The sequence below is a fragment of the Thermobia domestica genome, chromosome 3, assembly GCF_964235325.1.
Source record: "Thermobia domestica chromosome 3, izTheDome1.hap1.1, whole genome shotgun sequence".
Classification (NCBI taxonomy): Eukaryota; Metazoa; Arthropoda; class Insecta; order Zygentoma; family Lepismatidae; genus Thermobia; species Thermobia domestica.
Genome location: NC_137456.1, coordinates 219,191,503 through 219,215,495, shown reverse-complemented (window position 1 = coordinate 219,215,495; position 23,993 = coordinate 219,191,503). Strand labels below are relative to the sequence as shown.

Here is a 23,993-nt window from a genome sequence, read left to right as displayed (position 1 = left end):
ATATTCATGTTAAGCGTAATCAGTTTCCATTCCCAAATAATTACAGTGAGGCGAATGATATAATTCATGCACAGATTTAGGACTTAGGAAACATGTCGTAGTAAATTCCTGAAGAGTGAAAAGCGCTAGTAGCAGTAATTAGCTCAGTCGTTCCCTGTAGTTCCTTAGTGAATTACATAAATCTTACAGATGTTGTATCTCTTTCTTTCTCTTCTCTCTACATCATGTCTGGAGATTAATGCTTGGACAAATAAGCTAAATGGCAATTTTAAAAAGTAAGACGATCTACGCTATCAGTGACAGATGTTGTGGTGTTTAACTAAACATATAAGGCAATAGATTGAAAAACTGATGCTTGCACTGATGCTTGAAATCTGTGCCTTTAGTCTCTATACCTACGTTATTTCCCTAGTCAAAATAAAAACTCTTCAAAATTAATCACAAATTCTTATGCAACCATCCCTTCCTTAGAGTATTGCGCGCTCACATACCCGTCACGGCGATGTAAAGGCACTTTTGGCGACGAGGATACAACATACCGCTGTCCGGAGAACGGATTTTTCTCTGTGTAGATTTGAAATATTTAATAATCTGAGGCAGTACTATTTGGAAAATGTAACGTTATGTTGGATTAAAACTATTAACCTGGTGGTGTCACAGAGTATATCATTTAATGCCCCCTTTCGGCTGTTGCATGGCACAAAATCTCATCAATTTTTATCTAATAGTTTAAAAGTCACAAGGGCATATCAAAATAAACGGTCCAACCTATAGATAGGTAGATGGATAATGTTTACTACCGGGAAATAAATATATAGTAGGTATGATTTGTTGAAACGTCTCTTTTCTAGCTAGTTTTGATGAACGTGGACTTTAGATTTGAGTACAAGTCTTTACATTTCCAGAAACAAATCATTCTATTGATTTGGAGAATCAATATACAGGCTGTTATCACGATAAATGTCAGCAAAGAAAAGAACACTTGAAAATGTTGTTTTATTTGTAGGTTTTCAAACTAACTTTTTCATATGGTTACTTTACTCGTACTTCCATTTTATTTTCCTCTTTTTTTGTATTCTCTCTCTATTGAAAATTGTAAACGAAAATTCATCACGTAAAGTAGAATTACATATGTTGTGATATCAGAAAGCAAATTCGGCATAAAATGTGGCGCTAGTTTAAAGAATGCTGTGTTCTGGATATGGTAGTCCGGACGTAGCTACTGAGGAATGATTCTTTTATTCTAGCCCTCAACTGGTGTAGTGAATTTTTAGTACATAGTTAGTGACGTGAGGTCCATGGGACCGCTTACTAATTATTAAATATAAAAAGAAGCACAATTACTTTTGAAACACAAACTTGTTTTAATTTTACATTGTAGCTATAGGGTATAATACACCATACATATAATAAAGAAATATAGCAATGGGCATGGATATAACGTGCTTAAAGCAATCTGGTATAAGTTTTCTAAGCAATCTGGTAAATAAATATAGCTTTATATGTGGCTACATTGATACTGATATGCAAATTATAATAAACGAACTCCTAAAAATTATTGTCAATGGAAGGCAAAACATTTACAAATTTGTGAAATTTTTGAAGTATATATTAGCTTCGCCAATTTTCCAAAGGTCTGTTCTACCTTACTACTCACTGCATCACTTTCACTTTCTGATATGAAACATGTAAAATGTAATTAACTTTCTTCTGTAAATATAGAATCATACACATTCACACTAGATGGGCCAGGTTTGTCAAACATATTTAACGAGAACAAGTGATTATAAAGTTTTCAAAATAAATAAAATATCAACACTGCCGAGCTCCTTCGTGGCTAAGCAGTTAGCATATTCGACTTTGGCGTGGGAGAGCCGGGTTCGATTCCCGGCAGGACCTCATATAGTTCGGATTCCACGTTGATCAGTAGGTCCAAGTCTCATATAGCCTCGCTGCTGAAAGGAACATTAACACTCAAAATTAACTAAACTCATGAACACTACCCTCGAACAAAATAGTAACACAATTAGTGACGTGTGGTCCCTGGGACTTCACTAACTGCAATGAAACGTAACCGTGGCGCTTAGACATCCGAACTCTACAGCTACTTGTAGCCAATTGCAAGCGAGAAAGGCACTAGGAGTGGCAGGTATTCAAGATCAATCGTCTGCTAGAGGGAGAAGAAAAAAAAAGGTGTTCGGTGTCCGTGGGACCTCACGTCACCAATTAAGGGCTAGTTATGTTCGCGCTACATTATTGACTACTTATGTGCAATTTATGGTGCATTGTTCCGGGACTTTTGGTGGACTATAACGAATAATATCCTTGAATTTGCACACAATGTACAGTTATTTGATTCCAAGCACTCTACTATAATGCGATATGCATTTTTCATGTAGATTGAAATAAATTTTCCATTTATTATCTTCAAAAATGTGTAGTGAACTGGTCGTGCATGTAGAATGATGACCAGGTGTCACGTCAGAAGGACCCAGACAAAAGGACGAGGATATAAAGGCCCACGTCAAAAGGGCCCGAATCAAAAGGCTCCCAAATTTAAAAAGCCCGATATATATATATATATATATATATATATATATATATATATATATATATATATATATATATATATATATATATATATATATATAGGGTGTAAAGAAAGGTTGTTTACAACGTTTGGGAGATGATTCTTCAGATGAAAACAAGTAAAATTGTCTATGTAACACAATGTCCATCTCGGCCTCCTAACCGAGGTACGGAAGTCCAAAAGGGTGGGAAAATAAATTTTGTAGGCTAATTCTGGCAAAACGACAAGAGATAGAAGGGCGGTGTTAGGCGGCCCACACAAACTCTCAACATGGACTATTCAAAGATACTAAGATTAGATGTGTACAAGGCGAGCGCAAGGGATTCCCCAAAGGATGCGAAGCATGTCGCGGACGTTATGAGGGCAAAGTGAGGCATCCTTTGGGGAATCCCTTGCGCTCGCCTTGTACACATCTAATCTTAGTATCTTTAAATAATCCATGTTGAGAGCTGTGTGGGCGGCCTAACACCGCCCTTGTATCTCTTGTCATTTTGCCAGAATTTGCCTTCAAAGTTCATTTTCACACCCTTTTGGACGTCCGTAACTCTGTTAGGAGGCCGAGATGGACAATGTGTTACATAGACATTTTTACTTGTTTTCATCTGTAGAATCACCTCCCAAGCGTTGTAAACAACCTTTCTTTACACCATATATTTTTTTTAAATTCCTCCACTACCCCTGCTCTTGCCGTTTTCTTACGGACTTACCAGCAGACGCATCTGCCCCTAACTCTGTGATAATCTCTCTCCTTTTTTTTTTCTCATCTCTCTTTTCGTTTTGTATACCCAAGTGCTAGGGGGTGGGGCTTTATGACCTGAGTCCTAAAATGCTTATCTCAGGTCTTAGTTTTCTTCTTCTTATATGCGTATCCTTTATTCTGGAAATAAAAGAGAAACATTTTTAATACATACATGATAACATAGATACAACACAATTTACAAACACACAGTACTCATAACACTACAATTACAACATGACTAACATAGGTGATCTCACCTGTATGAATTATCTATGAATTGAATTCAACTTTACTATTTTCTTTTCATTTCATTTATTCTTTTTTTTAGTTCATTACCTGTATGACTATTAGGTTTTTCACCTTAAACCTTATTCTATTATAGTTATTAATAACACTTGGTTTTCACCTGTATTACTGTACCTATAGACTTCCTAATTTTGGCGGTCCTCCGCATTTCAGTTTTTATCTACTTTTTTTACACGGTCCTCTGCACTTCATATTTCTACTTTAGATCACCATAAAACACTGAAATACTACAACTACACCATTACATTTCCCTTACTACACTACACTGATAAAGACACAAAAACACACGCACACACACAAAACACCAAGGACTTGGTTATTAGACTAAGATTGTTTGGCTATATTTATGATCTTCCCTAGACATGCAGAAATTTTATCTTCTTCTTCTTCTTGCCAAGTCAAGGCTTATTTGCACTCTGTTTATTTCTAATATTTTGCTACACAGACTGATAAAGCTTTAGTCTTTTTTTCTTTGTCTCTTATTATTTCCTGTATTCCATTTAGTTCAAAATCGTTTCTTAGATGTGCTCTTATATTGTGGTCATCTTCGAACAAAGTAATGTTCTCACAGTAAAAGGTTATGTGATCGGGTGTTTGGATATTTCCACAATCACATACGTCATTATCTAAAAGTCCTAATTTATAAAATGTAGTTTTGAATGGTCCATGTCCGGTTAAAAATTGTGTCATGTGTTTATTAAAATGAAGATCTCCCATTTCTAATCTTTCGTCAATGTTAGGAAAAATATTAAATAATCTTCGGGCTTTGGTGCTATTTGTCCAAGTTTCCTGCAATTTCCTCCTTATATAATTGTCCATTTCCTCCCTCGTGAGAATTCTGTGTTTAAATATTCTTTCCACTTTTACTAGGTTGCCCTTTTGCAGCCAATATCGACCTGCTTGTCTCAGTATTGATAGATATAAGGGTTCTATGCCTAAAAGAACTTGTAGGGCTTCCACAGGTGTAGTACCCATTGCCCCGGTCATTCTTATTAAAATACTTCTTTGAATACTATCTACCTTTGTTCTTATTGTAACATTTTCTAATAGTCTGTGGCTCCAAGAACTTGAGCCATAAGCAGCGATTGTTACAAATATTGCCTTGTAATATGTTAGACAATGCCTTGCCGACAGTCTAAAGTCTCTTGCCATTATATAAAAAATTTTATTTGCAATTCCGATTATCTTCTCTTTTTGTTTATTTATATGGACTGCAAAGTTGAGCAACTGGTCCAACCATATGCCAAGATATTTAAAAGTTTCTACTCTGGAAATGGACTTAATACCAATTTTTATAATAGGATTTCTTTCCAATTTCCCATTAACTAACATGTATTTTGTTTTGTCAGGAGATATATTTAATTTTGTAAGTTTACACCAATTCAATAATTTTTCCATAACTAGGTTTGACCTTGCTTCTAGTTCCGTTCGGCTTTTTCCATTTATGATTAACGCTATGTCGTCTGCGTAAGCCACTAAGCCAGTTATTTCTTCTAAGTTATTTATGCTTCTTAATCCTGGTTGCAACATGATGTCCCAGAGCAGAGGTCCCAATATAGATCCTTGTGGACATCCCTTTGTTATGTTTTTTCTTATTTCCATATTAGAAGATGAATAAGTTACTTCTCTGTCTGTGCAGTAACTTTTGACTAACCGTAGAATACCTGCGTCAATCTGTACGTTCTGCAATTCTTTAAACATGGCCGGCCACCATAAGTTATCAAAAGCGCCAGCAATATCGACAAAAATTACGAGAGTGTACTTTCCTCCTATACCTTTAGCTCTTTCTATTAGATCCAAAAGTCTATTTATTGCGTCTGTCGTTCCCTTATTTTTTCTAAAGCCGAACTGTAGTTTACACTTGCTTAAGTCTCCTCGCTTAGCATTTATTCGTTTAGCTATTATTTTTTCTAGTATTTTGCCTAAAATGTCCAAGAGGCATATTGGTCTATATGACTTGGGAGAGGTAATCGTACCAGCTTTTTGTTTCTGCAATATGATTAATTTGGCTTTCTTCCAGTTTTTTGGGAATGAACCTAATTCAATACATTTGTTATATAACCTGACCAAGTATGGTACCCAACTTTGTCTGCAATTTTTATAAATTTCGGATTTCAAGCCATCTGGTCCTGGCGCTTTGTTACTTTTTAAATCCTTTATAATTTCCTCTATCTCCTCATTATTAGTTTTTATTTCTTCTAGATTTAAGAGTTCACCTGGATTATAGTTGATATAGTTTTCCCTGTCCTCCTTGTTTTCGTCATTGTCTGTTGATGGGTCGTCATTGGGGAGTAACGTATCTATTATGTATTCCATTGTTTCTTTCATATCGTTTGTGTATGTTTCGTCGTCTTTTTTCATAGTAGACAGCACCAAGGACGGTTGTACTTTATCTGTTATTATTTTATAAGGCATACCCCATGGGTCCATGCTTAGTTTTTCCCTGGCAAAATTTGACCATGCCTTATTTTTGTCTATTTTAAGTTTTTCTTTATATTCATTTTTAATTTCAAGATATTGATTTAATCTTATATCCTTTAAATATGGATCTTGTGCCCTTTGGTACTGTCGTCTCTTGCTCTTAATTTCCTTTTTAACACTTGTAGACCTAAATTCCAAAAATAGGTTGTACCATTTGACCTGTTTTTACTCCTTTTCTTTATTGATTTTTTAACTGCTTCCAACGTTGAATTACCTATTTCTTTTATTTTGTCATTTAGTTGATTTTCATTAACACAGTTTAAGTCTGGCAAACGAATTTCTTTATTTAACTTTTCCCAATCGATCCATTTTATCTTATAAGGTATACCATGCCCATCAAGTCTTCTAATGCTGTTGTCCGGTTTAGTTATATCAAATCTTATTATTTGGTGGTCACTCGTTGTTTCACTGTCTAATACCTTCCAGTTAACAATGGCCTCTATAAAGTTTGTAGACGCAAGTGTTACATCAATGTTCGTCTCGTTTCCATTCCTGTTTCTGTATGTCGGTGGATTATTAGGCTGATTTATTATAATTAAATTTAGTTCGTTTATCATGTTTTCCAACTTTTCTCCTCTTTCATCCAACACGTTGGAATTCCAAGAAGTTGATTTAGCGTTTGCATCTGCACATATTAACAGTCTTTTTTCTGGGTATGTATTACAAATTGACATTATGTTTTCTATATATGGTTCTATGGGATGTGAATACTGAAAGTAAGAGTTTATCAATAAAAAATCTATTAAACCATATTTTATTTGTATACAATTTGTCCATTTATTTGAAAAATGTACAATATTTAAAATCTGTAGCTCATTGTTTAAAACTATTATTGAGGCAAGTGCTTGTCTATCTTCTCTTATTATTCTATAATTAAAATTTGGAGTTTCAAACTCGTCATTTTTAAAATAGGGTTCCTGTAGACATAAGATATCAATTTTCCACTCTATACTTGTTTGAATAATTTCTTCCATAACGACCTCTGACCGCATCGTGTTTAGTTGTAAAATTCTCAGGTTATTATCCATAAAACTTAAGTATGGTAGGTTTTAACCCAGCAATTGGGCCAGTCATTTTTGTGATTGTATATAATGCGGCCGTAGAGTCGTACAAAATGTATATAAACTCTATTCAAGTCTAAATTTAAATTCCTTCTTGCATAAGCCATGTCTACAAGCTCTAGAAGTTGTCTTGGATTTGTAGGCAAGTTATTCAGACTTAATTCCATTTCATCCTCGTCTTGTGAGAAAGGAAAGACTATCTGATTTCCATTTTCCTTCAGATTGCAAATTATATGTCTCAAGGCTAGTCTTAAAATTGCAGACTGCTCTAATCTGGAGAGTTTTAATGTTAACTCAAAGTTATCATATATATTTGCAGGATCAGTGTTATTTGTTCCGTTAATCCTCTCTTGTCCATCTTGATTTGAAGACTGTCTACAGCTGCTGCTGTTTTGAGCTTCTCCCATCTTCATGATTGTTTTCTGGGCTTCTCGTTCTTCGCGTTTAGAGTTTCCAGAATCCAACGTAGTATTACGACTGACTTTATTCGTGTTCTTTTTCTTCCAATTTCTCTTAAAAATTCCCAAAATTCCGGGATGTTTATTTTTTGTGATGTCAGAGAGTTCCTTCCTTTCACCTCCCTGAAGATCGCTAAGATTTTTATTCTTATCCTGGTTTCTGCCTTCCGCTTCAGCAGCTTCTAGTGATTTATTATTCTCACTTTCCACGATTCTTACCTTGTTTATTTGTTGTTCCTTGTTCTCATATGTACCCTCTTTCAGATCTTCTGTACTAGTTATTTGTGTGGCGACATCTTTACTCTTCTTCATTGTTATCTTAGAAGTATGATTCTCCAACAATTCACAATTCACACCATATATATATATATATATATATATATATATATATATATATATATATATATATATATTCGGTTCTGTGGACAGTACCTGATTTATTTGTATTGAAAGAACATAGGTCTAGATGTGGATCTGTATACAGATTAGTTGAAAGTATTACGACAAAACAGTAATACCGATACGCGTGTACGAAGGAGAAGTAAATGTCGCAGGTGAATATTGATGCTGAAACTGCATTGAATGGGGTATGGACCTCATGACAGATCCCTTGGATTCCGCCATATTGGATATCACACATTTTTTTTAATAGAACTTGTATGAGTGAGACACTAATATTGACTAAAATCTTCCCACAAATGCGAATATATATAATTTTTCATCTATCTTTATTCGTTTACGAGATAAGGTGTGCTAGATTTGACATGTGTATCTACTAGGTAGAACAGGCAATTAATAACGAGACACATGAGCAGAGGAAAGGAACAGATTGCAAGTGTGTACTGGTACATTTACTGAAAGTCTGGACATCATGGCAGCCATCTTGGATTCCGTTACATTTAATATCACAATATTCTTTAAATGGAAAGGATATGTGAAACATATCTATTAGCTAGAATCTCTCCCGAGATGAAAATCTGAACTCACTTTTCACTAATCGGTAATTCTATCAAACGTAGCACACGCTGTCTCGTAAACGAATGTTGGTTGTAAATATGAGTTCAAATTCTCGTTTGTAGGAAAATTCTAGCTTAAATCTATGTGATCTACATACTTCTTTCTATTTAAAAATATAGTATGATATACAATATGCAGAATTCAAGATGACTGCCATGATATACATACAACGCAGGTTTTACACCAATACCAACTTATATAACATTTGCTTTTCCTCCATTCACGCGTCTCTTCGTTACTGCTCTGTCACGATACTTTTTTCTGTCAAATACATTTGTCAAACCCTGCACACCTTATCTCATAAACGGATGTCGATGGGTCAAAAATGAGTTCAAATTCTCATTTATAGCAATATGCATGCCTTAAGTCTTATAAAAAATATTGTGATATGCAGCATGGCGGAATTCAAGATAGCTTTTACTGACCATATTCCAAATAAGTGCAATTTGTGCAATAATGCCACTTGCAACATTTGCTTTTGCTCCGTCCGTGTATGTCATTATTACTCGCCAGCCCCAATCACATACTCACGTACGATAACGAATACTCATTCAATATGATATATGCATATCTTAATTAAGTCTCTTGTTCATCGTAATGCTGCCTAATTCACAGAAACACAAAACATAACCATAATTATCTCTTTTAGGTAGCAGAAAGATAACATTAATAACTTACCGTTTACGAAAGTAAGGCCCGTTTTCTAATTTCGAAATTATGTCGTCATCTTTCGTAGCGTTAGAAGTAACTGGTGGTTGGTAGTTGTCCTTCTTATTAACACTTCTGTACTTAGTTGTTTCTCCCTTCGTTCCGGAAGCTTCATCCTTCTTGTGGTTCTGTGCAGAACTTCTAGGTCTAAAACAATATAGAATTATTTGTTTTTGGTCAGAAAAAGTAATTAGGGAACTCAAATAGACTATTTAATCAGAAATGTGAAATCTTGTTTCTTATTCAAAAAATGAAAATAGCTATTTTCTATTCAAGAGCTATAGTTATTCACTAATCTGCACAACTCCTTCAGGCAACTTCGGTTCCGAATTTTACTGATTTATTAATAAAATCTGAATTAATTTAGGAAGTTTCAGAACTCATACATTGAAACTTGTTTAAGGAAACTTGGAAACTGTCAAAAGTCCATTCCGTTCTGCGCTAAAATATGATTTCCAACATCTCGAATAACACATGTCCATATAAATGTTTGGGTAACGTGTAAATTCAGAGTAGTGTAATGTTTACTACAATATGATTATGAACTACACTAAACAAAGAGTATCAATCTTCATACTGTTTTATAATCAAATACTAAGTATCTTCAGCATACGAATCAATTTACAAACTAAAATTAGATTAATTCATTTTTAAAAATAGTTTCGTTTCATTAACTTTACTAAGTTTGTAACAATACTATGAAAGTAATATTGGCCCCATACTGGGGTCAAATAGGAACTGCTGATGTTTGATGTTTGGAAGAATAGAATTTACACATTTCTAACTGCTGTAATGATAGTCGAATTTTTGAAAGAAAAACAACAGTTAACACTTCGGATGCTACTGATTACTTATGTTCATAGTAATCATGTGAATTTGAGAAATTACTTTCACATTAAATGTAGTATATACACGCACTTCTATTTACCTGGAAAAATCTTTCACTTTAATGGTGTCTATAAGCTGTAATCGATTTTTTGCTTCTCTTTTACTTCTGGCACAATCTGTACCACATTCTTTAAAATACATTATTCTGCAAACAGTAAAATAACCAAGTTCTTATTTGTTTTATAATTTACTTGTAAGAATGTTTTTTTTACACATTCTTCCTAACATTTCGAGATTTTGAGAGCATCAGAAACTTAACCGTTAGAATATCTTCATTGTAATTAAGTCGTCCATCATCCTGTTGACGAGAGACGTATAAGTTTATCAACACGCGTTACTGTGTAGTACCAGGGGTGTCATTAAGGGGGGGGGCAGGAGGGAACAATTGCCTCCCCAAGACTTTGAGGAATACATATACTTTAATCGATTGGCTACTAATATACTAGTAAAAACGTGAAAGTCTTGTGTCGGGTATGCTCTTGCCCCTCTCAAGCGAAGTCTGAAATGACGCCCCTGTGTACTACTGATTCTGTCTCCTTAGCCTAGAGGGCATAATGGTGGGACGTTAAACTAAATTTCATTTCATTTACTACTTCTCGTATTGTCTTTGTTAATAAAAAGCCACAAAAGAAACCAGATGCTTTTCGGTTTGCCGCATTTTTCTGAAGCTATTCCATACGATTTACTGAAGTGATGCTCTTATGCATTCGCTGTGTATTTGGTTCCACTCTTGTATTTTGAAAATCGATAGGAGGTAATTTCTAAATTTCGCTTAGTCCGAACGAGAACATTGAAGATAAGAATTACGATAAAATTGCTTTCACTGCCTTTACGAAACCTTTGACAAAGAATCAAGTTTAAAATACGAATTACACATAAACAGCCACGTAATATGTACACTAATAGATCGTAAAGTAGTTTGGAGAAAAACAAGTAATAACCATCCTTCCTACGTGTTCACTTCGCGATTTATCTTTGATCATAATACTTATAACTATGTCATCAAATATAATTTGTTTTGATTGAAACTTGAATATGAGGCATACACAAAGGAATGGCGCTACTTCAATAGTTATTTTTTTCAACTTTACCGTACATGGGCCAAATATACATCCTAAATTGTGACGTACCTACTATCTTCTTTATAAGTTAATAATAATTCATCAATGTGTGTACTTTGGGTCACACAGCATATCCATATAGTAGGCTAATCAATTTTTCATCACCAGTGTAGCATATCTGCTGTAATGCTTTCTGCGTGTGAGTTAGCTATAATAATTTCGTGGGTGGATTTGAGCAAGAGTCATACTAATAGGTAAACATTGCTTTTAGCGAACCCTATAGAAAAACATGGTATGGTGTAAGATCCGACGAATGAGTTGGCTAAGGAAAAATGTTGTTTCATCTCCATTTTCAGCACGTCTGATCAGCACTATAAATCACAATTCAAAATTAGTAGTAAATTTCTGACGAAACACAGGGGGGAGCGTCCAGTTGTAGAATGTAGTCGTCAAAAATTGGTATTCAGTTGGGGTAATCCCATTTTCTAACAAGCTCGGAGATGGTTCGCCAACTATAGCTTCTTTACTGAAGAAAATATGACGTAATAACTAACGCTGGTATTCTATGTACTCCGTATATATGGCATTGTGTCTCACATGAACAACGCGCCGATTCAACTTTCTACTGATATGGAAATATGCCTTCAATAAGATTGGGTATTTCTACGACACAATTTGTTTCGATTTTCTCTATATCTTCCCTTCAGTCATCTTTTCTTCGGACAATTCATCTTTTCTTCTTTGTCTCCCGGTAGAAATGCCTGCCCCAATCGCATCTTGTACGATTTTAAATAATCTCTTCACATTTTATGTCCTCCAAGACATAGGTAGATCTGGAAGTGTAACTTCATTTATCATTCATTAATCACCCTTCCATCTACATGTTCTCCTTCCCTCTCAGTTGTGAATATCGCTACAGGAGTTGCAGAGATTTATTTGGCGTCAGCAAAACGTATGACCAATGGATGTTTTCTTCCAAATAGAGTGGGCGTGAACCTATCCACAATTGTTTATATATAAGTGTAGTGTTTTGTTTGTTGCATTGACTTCAAGAATCATTAAAAAACAATTAAAATTTTAAAAGAAATCATTTTTATATTTAATATTTATTTCTTCTTTGCACCAGGGCTATGTTTTTTGTGAATTGAAGTTTCTTAATCGTTTTCGTTTGTTCTTCATCATCACGAGCAATGGGTATTGTCAACGCGACTTGTGTTTTAGTCACCTCCTACTCCCCTTGACGAGAAAGCAATTTCACTAAGTTTTCTTCGAAACAAGACAGCTCCAAACCTAGTCTTGTTGGTAACACTAATGCTTACAGGATCGCTAGAGGTACCGTTAGTTCTCTCGGTTAACGCTCCAGTGTGTTGTTCGGGCGGTTACACATACTTTTGTTGTTTAAAATGTAATTAATTCACCCGCTTGTGTACTGTAAGTTTAAAAATCTTTCATTTATGTTTGAACTCATTTTCTCGCAAAAAGCTAAAATATGAGTGGGATGTCGACATTGTGGAAAAGACGAATATCGTGTCTCCTGTAGCCCTCTATATTGTGATTTGAAAGAAAAGGATGTCCATGGTGACAGTGTAGAATCAATGGTCCGAGTAAATTTAATATTTTAATTGAAGCTATCATATCGGTGAGGTTAAAAAAATAAAGAAACCCAAAAATGGCACTCTGTTGGTGAAGGAGATTAATGATTAGCAGACTGAAGATCTATTAAAATTGGTAAGCATTAGGCAGATTAGTTTCAAAGTGAAACCTCATCAACTGTCGAATGTTAAATGAGGAATGATTTCGTGTTGGGCTCTCCATAATCCGACCGAGCAGATTAAATTAAAATTAGCTTACCAACATATTGAAATAACTTGGATTCAAGTAAGACGTCAGGTGACCTGCTTCCAACTGACTCACTGATTCTTATTTTTAGTTTGCCTACGGTTCCAGAATTTGTGAAGACTTGATATTATCGACGAAGAATGCGTCTCTGTATACCTAGTCGTCTTCGAAGTTTCAAGTGTCAGCATTTTGAGACACCAGTATCTGTGTAAATTGGTCACAGAAGCCATGGTGCAGAGTCCTGTACATCGACCAAACTGTGAGCGTTAATTATAAGGATAATCATTCTGCATGTACAGGAAATCTCTAGCCTTTCAACGAGAGCTCGTGGTTGTCGAGAAGACTTCCGCTGCAAACGTTAAGTGTCGCCTAGAGAAAAGAATCCTAATTTCGTACCTGTTTCTCTACTACGTATTGGAACGATCAAAACACCCGAAGTTTCCATTGAAACCTACACATGCTGCATGAAAGAGTACTCAACGAACTGAGAAAAGTTCTTGTTGCGTTAACCAACCTTCCAAACCTCAAAGTAAAATTCGGAGCGCTGTTCTTACGCTAACGCCATTTGATCGTCAGTGTCATACATTGCTGGCATCAACTTAATCCAGCATATGTCGTTGACTAAGCTATGTCCTATCTAAGGGAAAATTGAAACCTTAGTGCGGAAAACACGTCATTTCACTGAAATCTGATAAGATGAAAAACAAACTTATGGAAAGTAAGCGAACTGTAATTGGTTCATGAAGCAGCGTTCACATTCAATGTAGATCTATCCTATATGGTGCTATTGGAACTAATGAAACTGTTAAGTACCAGGGGATAACCCTGTTTTAGTAACCGTGTTCTCAATTTTTGCATTAAATTGAAATAATGTTCTCTGATCTTATTTAGATTATTATTTTCGTAATTCTAATCTTGTCGTATGTTTTAAAATTTGTTATTATTGCATATTAAACTTTTGCAAAATCTCTGTATTGATATGTTGTGATTTTTTGCTTTTATTCTACCATTTCAAGGAACTTATATTCAATTTACACCTTTTTAAAAAACTTATTTTTTTTTAAAGCATTGTCCGTTAGCATAATAGCGACGTGGACATATAGTGCTCAATTAGTACTTAGAAGTCTATTTCCGTACACCATCTCTCTTTGCATAATTCATTTCTCTAGTTTCAGAGGATTGTAAAACATAGATATTTAAAGTGTACATTAGTTCCTGTGTAATTCCTTCAACCACATGCAATAGGTTCCATAGTTTTCACTGTACACGTTTCCACGTGTGATATTTCGGATTTTCGGCAGTTCATAATTTCAAAAGCAGACGTTTTCGACCCAGGTTTATTACAACTTCTTACCTTTGATATAATGAATCATAATCATAATTTATTGCATCTGTTCATTGTCATACAACGTAATTGGACATGTCATTTATATATATACCGGCATACATAAACATACATACTATTATTACATATTCTTATAGATTCACTAACTTACTCAATATACATTTGATTTTAAGTATACGAATTATTTTGCAAATATTCTTCAACAGAGTAAGAGCATTGCTCTATCAAATACCATTTAAGTGTGATTCTAAAGCTATTTACAGCGACATGATATCTTATACACGATGGAAGTAGATTGTATAATATAGTATTTTGTAACTGATTTATTGTATATATTTGTTCTATGTGCATGCAAGTGGATGTCTCCTTCACTTGTGTTGTATCAGGGAATGTCTTTGTTACCAATACATTCACTACCATGTTCTTTCCAAATATATTAATATTTCGAACAAATACATTGAGGGAAAAGCCATTATTTCAAGTTCCTTAAAAACATTTCTGCAAGGAGAGTTCCACTCTATTCCTACAAGTATCCTTACCACTTTCTTCTGTAGCCTAAAGACGACAATACTTTTAGGTGTATTTCCCCAGAACATCAAGCCATACTTTATTATAGAATTAAAAAAATTGAGTAATATATACACTTCGCTGTTTTTACACTAATCTTATCTCTTACACATCTAATCTCATAACACAGTTTACTTAACTTACTTCTTACGTGTTCAATATGTGATTCCCAGTTGAAATTATTAGATATTGCAACTCCGAGAAAGGTAGTAATTTCTACATAGAGTATTTAACTGTTTTATTATTTATTCTTATTATGGTATTGGCATGATTACTTTTACCATTGTGAAAATTTAATGCACATGTTTTATTTGCATTAATAATTAGGTCATTTTTATTCATCCAAGTTGATTGGTTCATTGCTGTTTGGCAGTTTGAAGCTAATTTGCTTTCATCTTTCCCACTGTTATATTTGTATCATCTGCATATAAAGCTACACATGAACCGCTAATATTTTCAGAAAGATAATTTATATACAGGAGAAATAGATCCAAAATTATTTCTATCCATAATTCTTTCTCATTCAGCAACTTTCTGCAGGTTTCTAAAAAATGAAAGATTGCTGTCTCTGTGGATTTATCTTTCAAGGAACCATGCTGTGTGTTGGACAAAATAGAGTATTTATAATGAAACGCATTACCAAATTGAACATTATATTTTCCATAATTTTACCTATAATGAGTAGCAATGATATCTGTCTATAGTTTTCTATTTCATTGCGTTTACCTTTTTGTGTAACTTTAGTAATTTTTAATTCATCAGGAACAGTTTCTGTGGCGAAAGAAATATTTGAGAGAAAACATAATGGTTTAACTAAATATTTGTAACAACTTTTCATCAAATTGTTAGATATTTAATCAATCCCAGTAGAATTCAATTTTTCATTTGTTTTATTATGATGATTATTTCACTCATTGTTACTGGTTTTAAGGATATAGATTTATCATTTTTTAAAGTTCGTTAAGTTAGTTTTACTAGTTTCTTTGTTTTCAATAAGGGTTTGTCCTACATTTGTGAAATATTTATTAAATGATGTTGCCATGCACTTTGGATTTGTCATGTTTACGCCATCATAATTTATGCTACTTATATGAGTACTATACGTTTGCACGTTGAACTCTTCTTTAATTATTTTCCACATTGCCTTTGTTTTATTGTGTGACTGAATAATCTTCCTACTTTTATAATTTTGTTTCGCTATTTTCAACATCTTTATAACTAACTTTGTGTTATCTGTAATTTAATTCATTCATCCTAGTAGGGTAACGATTCATAGTTTTATTTAGTTGTATATTTAATATGTTTGCTTTTAAAATATCAGGTGTAATCCATTTTATTTTTCTTCTTTATTTTAATAAAATTATTTTTTTTATTGGAAATGCTACTTCGAAACTATGCTTTAAAGCATCATATATTTTCTCATATACGTCATTCACGTCGGTTAGCTCATAAACGTTACTCCCACGTCTCCGAGGTAAGCAAATAAGCAAAGTAACTAATATTATTTGAACTCTCGGAGTTTTATTATCTAATTTCTAAACATATATAATAAACGGAAGCTGTGGAAATCCTAACAACTTCATTTTCATTTCTTATTCCGTAATACTGCTTCAACATGCTCAAAGAAAGCTTGAACAAAACTTGTTCAGAACCATTCAAGACTATTTGATGAAAAGGCGTCAGCACTGACATCAGTTTTGTCTTGAATTCAATAGTTTTGTTTAAGAGATTTCTTTTCGGTCCTGCTCTAAACAGAAGAGCATTCAATAACCAATCAATGCCTGAGTTGATTACAGGACAATACATAACAACTATGTTGCTATCGTGCGACAGAGCGGCAGTTGTTGAATGAATCTTTTCCATATTTACCTGATATTCAAAGTGTGAATTATGATGATAAATAAATGCAAATATCCGCGCTGGTAATCGTGTTCATAATATACACGATTTATGTACTTAAAGTGTTTGAATGCCCATAACCATTGTTAATTTTGAGGCAATGGCATAAATATTAATTTAAGAATTTAATTTACAAGAATATCGGGTGTAGGTGCAAACTGAAGCGCCCTGGAAATGAGTACAGGTTATCCAACTATAATGTATGCAATTATTGCATCACCAAATTCGTTCATAATAACTTAAAAGTTGTTCTTAGATAGGAGTTGCGTTCATGGGTGCAGAGTATCATTATGAAGGCTGCAACTACGGGTATATATACGTATCCAAACGTATGCCATAAAAACTGTGGGGAAAGAACTAGCAACTACAAGTGAGAATGCTATTTAAATAAATTAGGGCAGTAATACAGCAGGGAGATCCACGAGGCCGTACGTCTGTAGGCAGCAGGTGAGTCATCGCATAAGTGAGAATATGACAGGATGCGCAGAAATGAGAATAAATAGTATATGAAGTACTTAATATCATATTCACTCCTTTTAACTTTACTATATCCCTTGCATTGGTTTGACACTAGTAACATTTAACTTGTAAAGGCTGGTTTTCTACATTGTGCTCTGAGTGTGGAATAACCCAGACTACACTCTTTCGTATGTGCTCACTCATTTTAGCAGCAAAATTATTAATTTTATGATGGGCTATTTTTAACCAGTACCGAGTATCAGCTAGGTTTGTGAAAAAAATCAGATGCAGTGATGGGGAACAAGTCCAGTAGTTAGGACGGAAATTACATTGTCATTGCTTCGCTTATTTTCCCAAGGATCTTATGAAATAGAGGATCTGCCCTTACAACAAAATCTTGAAGCCATACGTCACAGTTTCGCCACCCCTACTCTGCCCACTCCGCCGAATAGGATCGCAATGTTTTGAGCCAACAACCATGCGGAAACGAAAGTAGCCAATCAGATGATGGCAGAAACGAGAGTAGTCAATCAGACATGCCGATGCTCGGTTTTTTTGGGGGGCTTCATCGACTTAATAGGATGAAGATACATATGGACAGATCCTCTATTTATAACATCCTTGTATTTTCCTGCGTTTTCGGTTTCTTCTTTTAAATAGTTTTCGATATCATAGCATAAATAAGACGAAAAGGCACTAATTGTGATTCTGTTCTCTGTACACCATATGAAGAAAACATTTTTTAAAAGCTTACTACAGAGAACGGTTTTATACCTACTGACATGCTTTCTAAAAGTTTAATATAATCTTTTAAATTCGAAATGCCACCAGAAAGTTAATAAAGAAATGCCATTGATATAACTATTCATGCGCAAATCTGAACGAAATCAGTAGGCAGTTTTGCTTTCATATGTTTTCATAGTTTCGGTAAGTTGTTTTGGACTGCCACTTATCAACAAGTATATAAAACACGGTTCAATACCTCTACGCTTGAGTAAAAATTGTTTCAAGTTCATTCAAGACACTTGTTCAAGTGTTTTGAACAATATTCCTTTGAACGTGTAAATTTGAAGTACCGTAAAACGGGGTTACTTTGCACATCAGGGGTTACTTTGTACAAAATATGTAAAGAGTTTCACAGTCCTCTGTTGATAAAACCATGAACCTAACATTATATTTTTTTTAAAACAAGAGTCATGCAATTTGGGTGGGCTTCAACGTAACAGTCTCAAAACCCGTAAATCTTCCACAGATTATGGTTGGGATGATATTCTTGGACATAAGGAATAACTAAGGCAAGTCAATTCACGGGGATTTTTTCTGTTCCTAACTTGGCATTTTTGTGGGACATATGCTGTACTATTAGAATGTGGTTCCTGTGCTGGTACCAGAAAATACATAATTTTCTTTACAAATATTTTTGCAATTCAAACTAAGTACTGGTACCTGTACCATCATTCTAATATCAGTATTTGTAGACTGCGTGCACTTTTGTGTAGAAAGTAAAATGTATAAATACTGAAAAAAAAAACATTGCACAGAAACAGTATGTTAGTATGTTAATGTTGAACATACTTTTTCGTATGTTGTGCAAAGTATCCCCACCTATGGGGTTACTTTGCACCAAAGTTTGTTCTTCAATAACTATGGTCATACTGAACGTTTACTAATGAACGTGCAGTGATGTTTTCCGTATATATCTTGCTATTATATGTTTAAAATACACTGTTCTAAATCATTACATTTGTAAGTTATACGCGGTTTTCTTTAAAATTGCTTAAATATTGTTCAAAGTAACCCCCTTTTACGGTAATGAATCGTAACAGGATCGAAACATTCTGTGACCGTCTACAAGAAGCATAAGAGCAAACACGATAATAGATAGCGGGAAATTTTTACATGGATTGTTCGTCTCAAGAACAGATTTCATGTCGACATTGTCACTTCACTGTAAACAGAATCGAATTATGTTTTTATTGTATTTTAGTAGGGAAGACTGGATATGTAGCTTTTTGTTTTTTTCTCGCTCCGGTTTTCTTTATAGGTATGCATGATGACATCATACTGATATTATCCTACATATTATATATATATTGTATGATGTACTAGTATTTAATTATAACATTGATTAATTATCAACCTTATATTAGAATACTTAGCATATACATACTCAAGGTCGCCCATCAGGGGGGCAAGGTGGGGCGCTCGCCCCTAGAGGAAATTGTACTTCAGAATATCGAAAATCCAATAGAATTTTTGCATAAGTTATAGCAAAATTTGAAACTATTTTTTAAACGTCGCTTATACTTGCCCCCCTTGGAAACCACAACATGGGCGCCCTTGTACATGCCTACGTATGGAGAATGGAGCTTCAGCATTTGTGGTCTTTTGGGTGCTGGAAACGTCATCAGGATATTTGAGTTTGTGCTAGTATACGATTTTTCAATATGGTAGCATTGCGTGGAGGTTGAACAGAAACTCTCCATGGTACGATTTTTAAAATTAAAATATTTATCTTTAGTTATTTTTGTCGTCGTCCCGTTTAAAGGGTTTTGCCGTTTCTTCGGGTAAATGTCATATATAAAAGTCAGACTGCACTTTAATGTGGTTGCTCTAACAGGTATACAAATATATAGTATTTGTTTATTTATTAAGTACATATATAACAGAGAGGAGATTGAAGGGTGAAAAATAACATATAATGATGTACAATCATAATATAATGGTAGGCGAAGTGCGAAAAAGCAATGTTGTAGAATATAATACATTTAGTAGCATACCGTGCTGAGTTATAACAAATGCAAAACTGGAATGAATATAGTGCAAGATGCAGTGAACAGAGTAGATGAAGACGAAATGCAGTGCTCTCAACACCACGTCACAGGATATTGTTAGCTGACGAATGCAAGTTGTCTTCTGTTCCTGGGGCGATTCAGGAACTGATGAAGACAGAGGAACCCTACTAATGTTAATAGTAGTTACGGTTCATATGATGGGTATAGGAATTATGAAAGCTTACGTGGTTCGTAGATGTTAAACATTTCGGGATCCACTTCATAATCATCTAGTTGCAAATGATAATGAGTCATCAAGTGCTGTAGGGGAGTATGGACGTAAGTTGAGGGTGTGTCGTGATCCCGGTCGTATCGTAGGATATCAAGTAACATGGGATGCTGCTGGTCAGTTCGCTTGCAAACGTAACGAGTACGAAGCTGTACGAGATGATGCAATAAAGGTGGAAAATCAATGAGCTCGTGAAGTAACCGTGCCCGATGCGGTAAGCTGATGCTATTTGCTAGGCATAGGGTATGATGCTCTAGGATAGCCAATTTCTGATAGAAGTTTGGCGGTTCAGATGTCCAGATACTGTGACCATATGTTAATGTACTGTAATCATAAATACTTTGTATATTAAGAAGTTAACGGTTTTAATCCCCAGGTTGTACCAACTAGGCGCTTCAGCAGGTTGAGTCTATTTTGCGCTGGGCGTATGATCTTGGTGAGCTGTGGGGTTCAGGTAAGTTTGGAGTCAAAGACGACACCTAGATAAGTAAGGGTATTTGACGCCATGACAGGTGTATGATCTACCTGTAGGTTTAATCGACTTGTGTTCCTGTATATTCCTGAATGGCGTCTACCTGGCAGGAAACAATAGCCTGAGTTTTATTAGAATTAATACTTAACTGCCATATATTACACCAGTGAACGAATGCATCAACTGCCGTTTGCATATTTTTACTGATGGATTGCACTGTGCGAGCCGTCGTGAAAAAGGCGGTGCTGTCAGCAAACTGATATATGTTGATGTTTGAAAAACAAGGTCGGCAACGCACAATAGGTATAATAAAGGGGACAGTGAGGAGCCTTGAGGAACGCCAGGTTGAAGGAAGATCGGATGAGAAAATGTTCCTTTAATAGAGATATATACTGGTCGCCCAAGTAAGAAAGAATGGATGAATCTGATATATGAGGATGGTAGAAAATAGTAATGAAGGTTGTATAGTAAACCAGGCTGCCAAACATTGACGAAAGTTTTTTCTAGATCAAAGACTAACAGACAAGACGAAAACCTGTGTTGTATTGATCATAAAAAGCCTTAGATAGTCGTAACGTGTAATAAGATGAGGTCGGCTTCATGAATAGGAAGTAGGTTATGAGTTTTAAAATTAGCGAGCATGCGGCGGACTAGAATGCGCTCCAATATTTTGCAAAGGCAACTGGTGACGTGAATTGGGCGATAAGACTGTAAGTAAGAAGAGGTTTGTTAGTTTAGGAAATACAAGAACTTTTGAGTATTTAAAGTCGAAAAAAATCCAATTTCCAGAATGAAAGTATTTAAATTCCTAAGACAAAGTACAAAAGCAGGTGATGCTTGTCTGATGAGAACATGGGTAACAGAATCAAAGCCCGGATCAGTGTTGCGTTTACGGAGCAATGTCTGGTGAACAGCATCTGGTTGGATCGGAATGGTAAGTTGATTATTTGGTTCTAAAGAATGGTTGATACTTGGGAGCAGAGAAGCACATGTTAAACCTGTACGTCGGTTTATTGAATTTTGTAGGCGCTACGGTGTATGTCAACCTGGAATAGGTGAAAAAATATATTGAAAAATGACGCAAACATATTAGCTTCATCCACATCAGTTATCACTGCCTGATTATTATGTACAACAGGTATTGTGTGTGGGATACTGTCCCGATGAGTAGATGAAATTTTCGCCAATATATACTGGGTGTGATTCACCTGCAAGTGTGTTGCAAGTTTGAATCCAATGGCGCTTGTTATAGGCAACAATATAATTGTGCGTAATTCTAAGGTATTGGCGACGAAATCGAAGCGCTTCAAGATTAACCTAGCGAGATACTCACGATGTGCTCGACGAGAAGCGGATATGAAAGGTAAATAGTGCGGAAGTAATTTTGGTTTATGTAATTGCATTCTGTTGTTGAAATGGAACGGTGTGCTACATCTTGAATAGGTTCAGTGAGAGCAGCGATTGTGTGACCAAGATCACATTGTGTAGTTGGCATGAGTAGTGCTTAATAGCGTTGTCTAAATCGAAGCTATATTGTTCCCAATTAGCTCCTTGGTAGCAGAATACTTTCTAACGAGGTAACTTAGGTTGAGAGCAAGGAGATCAGTGTAGTGCTAGTTTGATAGGCACATGATTGCTACCTATAGATTGGAGCACATCGATATGTATATTCTGCGAGAGAGATGTTAATATGATGACAACATCAAGAGTAGTATTGGTGACGGGGCGTGTAGCCTTCGGTTAAACATGGAACTCGGCAATTGTTTCAGTGTGAAGAAAGTAAAGAAAATTAGTTTTATATCGCTGCGACCGGTTATGAATGTTTAGATCCGCCATGATAATGTAATGCCTAAAGGTAGAAACGATATTTCGAAAGAAGTCATAGTTAATTGCTTTTCCTGGATGGAAATATATGGTGACAAACGCGACAGTACAGAATAGAAAATAAATAGTCGTGACATTCTGCTCAGGAAGGTGGCGTGTGAGCTGAAGTTGAACCGTAATTGGTAAATAAGGACGTCGTTGGCTAACACCTATAGCTGTACCTCCGTAGAATCTTGGACCAGATGAAGCATCATGTATGAATAGGTGATATTTCGGAAATTAGCAGGAAAGATTTGGTGCGAAGTAAGTTTCGTTAAGTGCAGAGGCTGCTATGTCTTCTTCTTGGAGAGTTGTGTAAAGAGCACGTAATGGGTTAAGAATGATCGAATGTTAAGAAAAAGTAAGTTATAAGCCATAATGATTTATAGTATACAAGTGTATGTAGAAGGACCCATATTAAACTTAGACTTCGAATGGTTGAATTTAAAAGTGAACTGTAGGTATACATGATCTGATTCAGGATGTGGTTGCGATCTAAAGTATGAATGTTTTATAAAGAAATAGTAAGAAAGCGTAATAGGTCTTCAACAGTTATTGGATGGTGTAGCGAATTTGCTGACGATGGTCGAGTGTGAACAGAACGTATCGGTACCAGTTCTGGCTAAGCTGAATCTGGTTTAGGTTTAGCTTTGAACTTGTAGCTATAAGTAGGATGTTTTTCAGAAAATAGGTCACAGTGTGCTGGTTCCTTAAGATTAGGGCAGTTTTTCGAAGGAACAGTAGGCAAATTTAATGGCATTCGGACATTCAGATGTTGGATGGAATTGTATTGTGCACATTTCTCGCATTTCACCGGCAGAGGTGCTGGTGTGCGAGATGGTTAAACTTTGTAAGGGCGCCGGTATATACATGCACCGTAGAGAAGAAGTTGGTCGATGAACTGTTGTTAATCAGTAAGAACGCGAAATAAGTATGTTGGACCCTGGTTATTCTTGATACGTATACACCGCTTGACAGATAGTCTTTCTTGATGAAATTGAGAGTAAATATCTTCATCGGTGATTTCAAGTTCTAAGCCAAGAATGACGACTGATAACATTGGATGACGTCGTGGTGGAGATGGTGTTTTTCGTCCGCTAGAGCTTAAAGTTGATATGTTTGCTTTCAACCCAAAAATTTCGAAAGTAGCCTTCTTGTGGATGTGGGTGGCGAAGTT

At 35.2% G+C, this 23,993-nt stretch overlaps 1 protein-coding gene across 1 annotated transcript in view; it reads right to left on the bottom strand.

Annotated features, from left to right (window-relative positions):
- The window catches only part of LOC145680968 (heat shock 70 kDa protein 4L-like), an 873,295-nt gene that overhangs the window by 71,159 nt on the left and 778,143 nt on the right, over positions 1-23,993 (bottom strand). Inside the window, exon 15 of the mRNA XM_081752186.1 lies at positions 9,331-9,507. Coding sequence (XP_081608312.1) covers positions 9,331-9,507 — 177 coding nt within the window. The remainder of the gene's footprint in view (positions 1-9,330; positions 9,508-23,993) is intronic.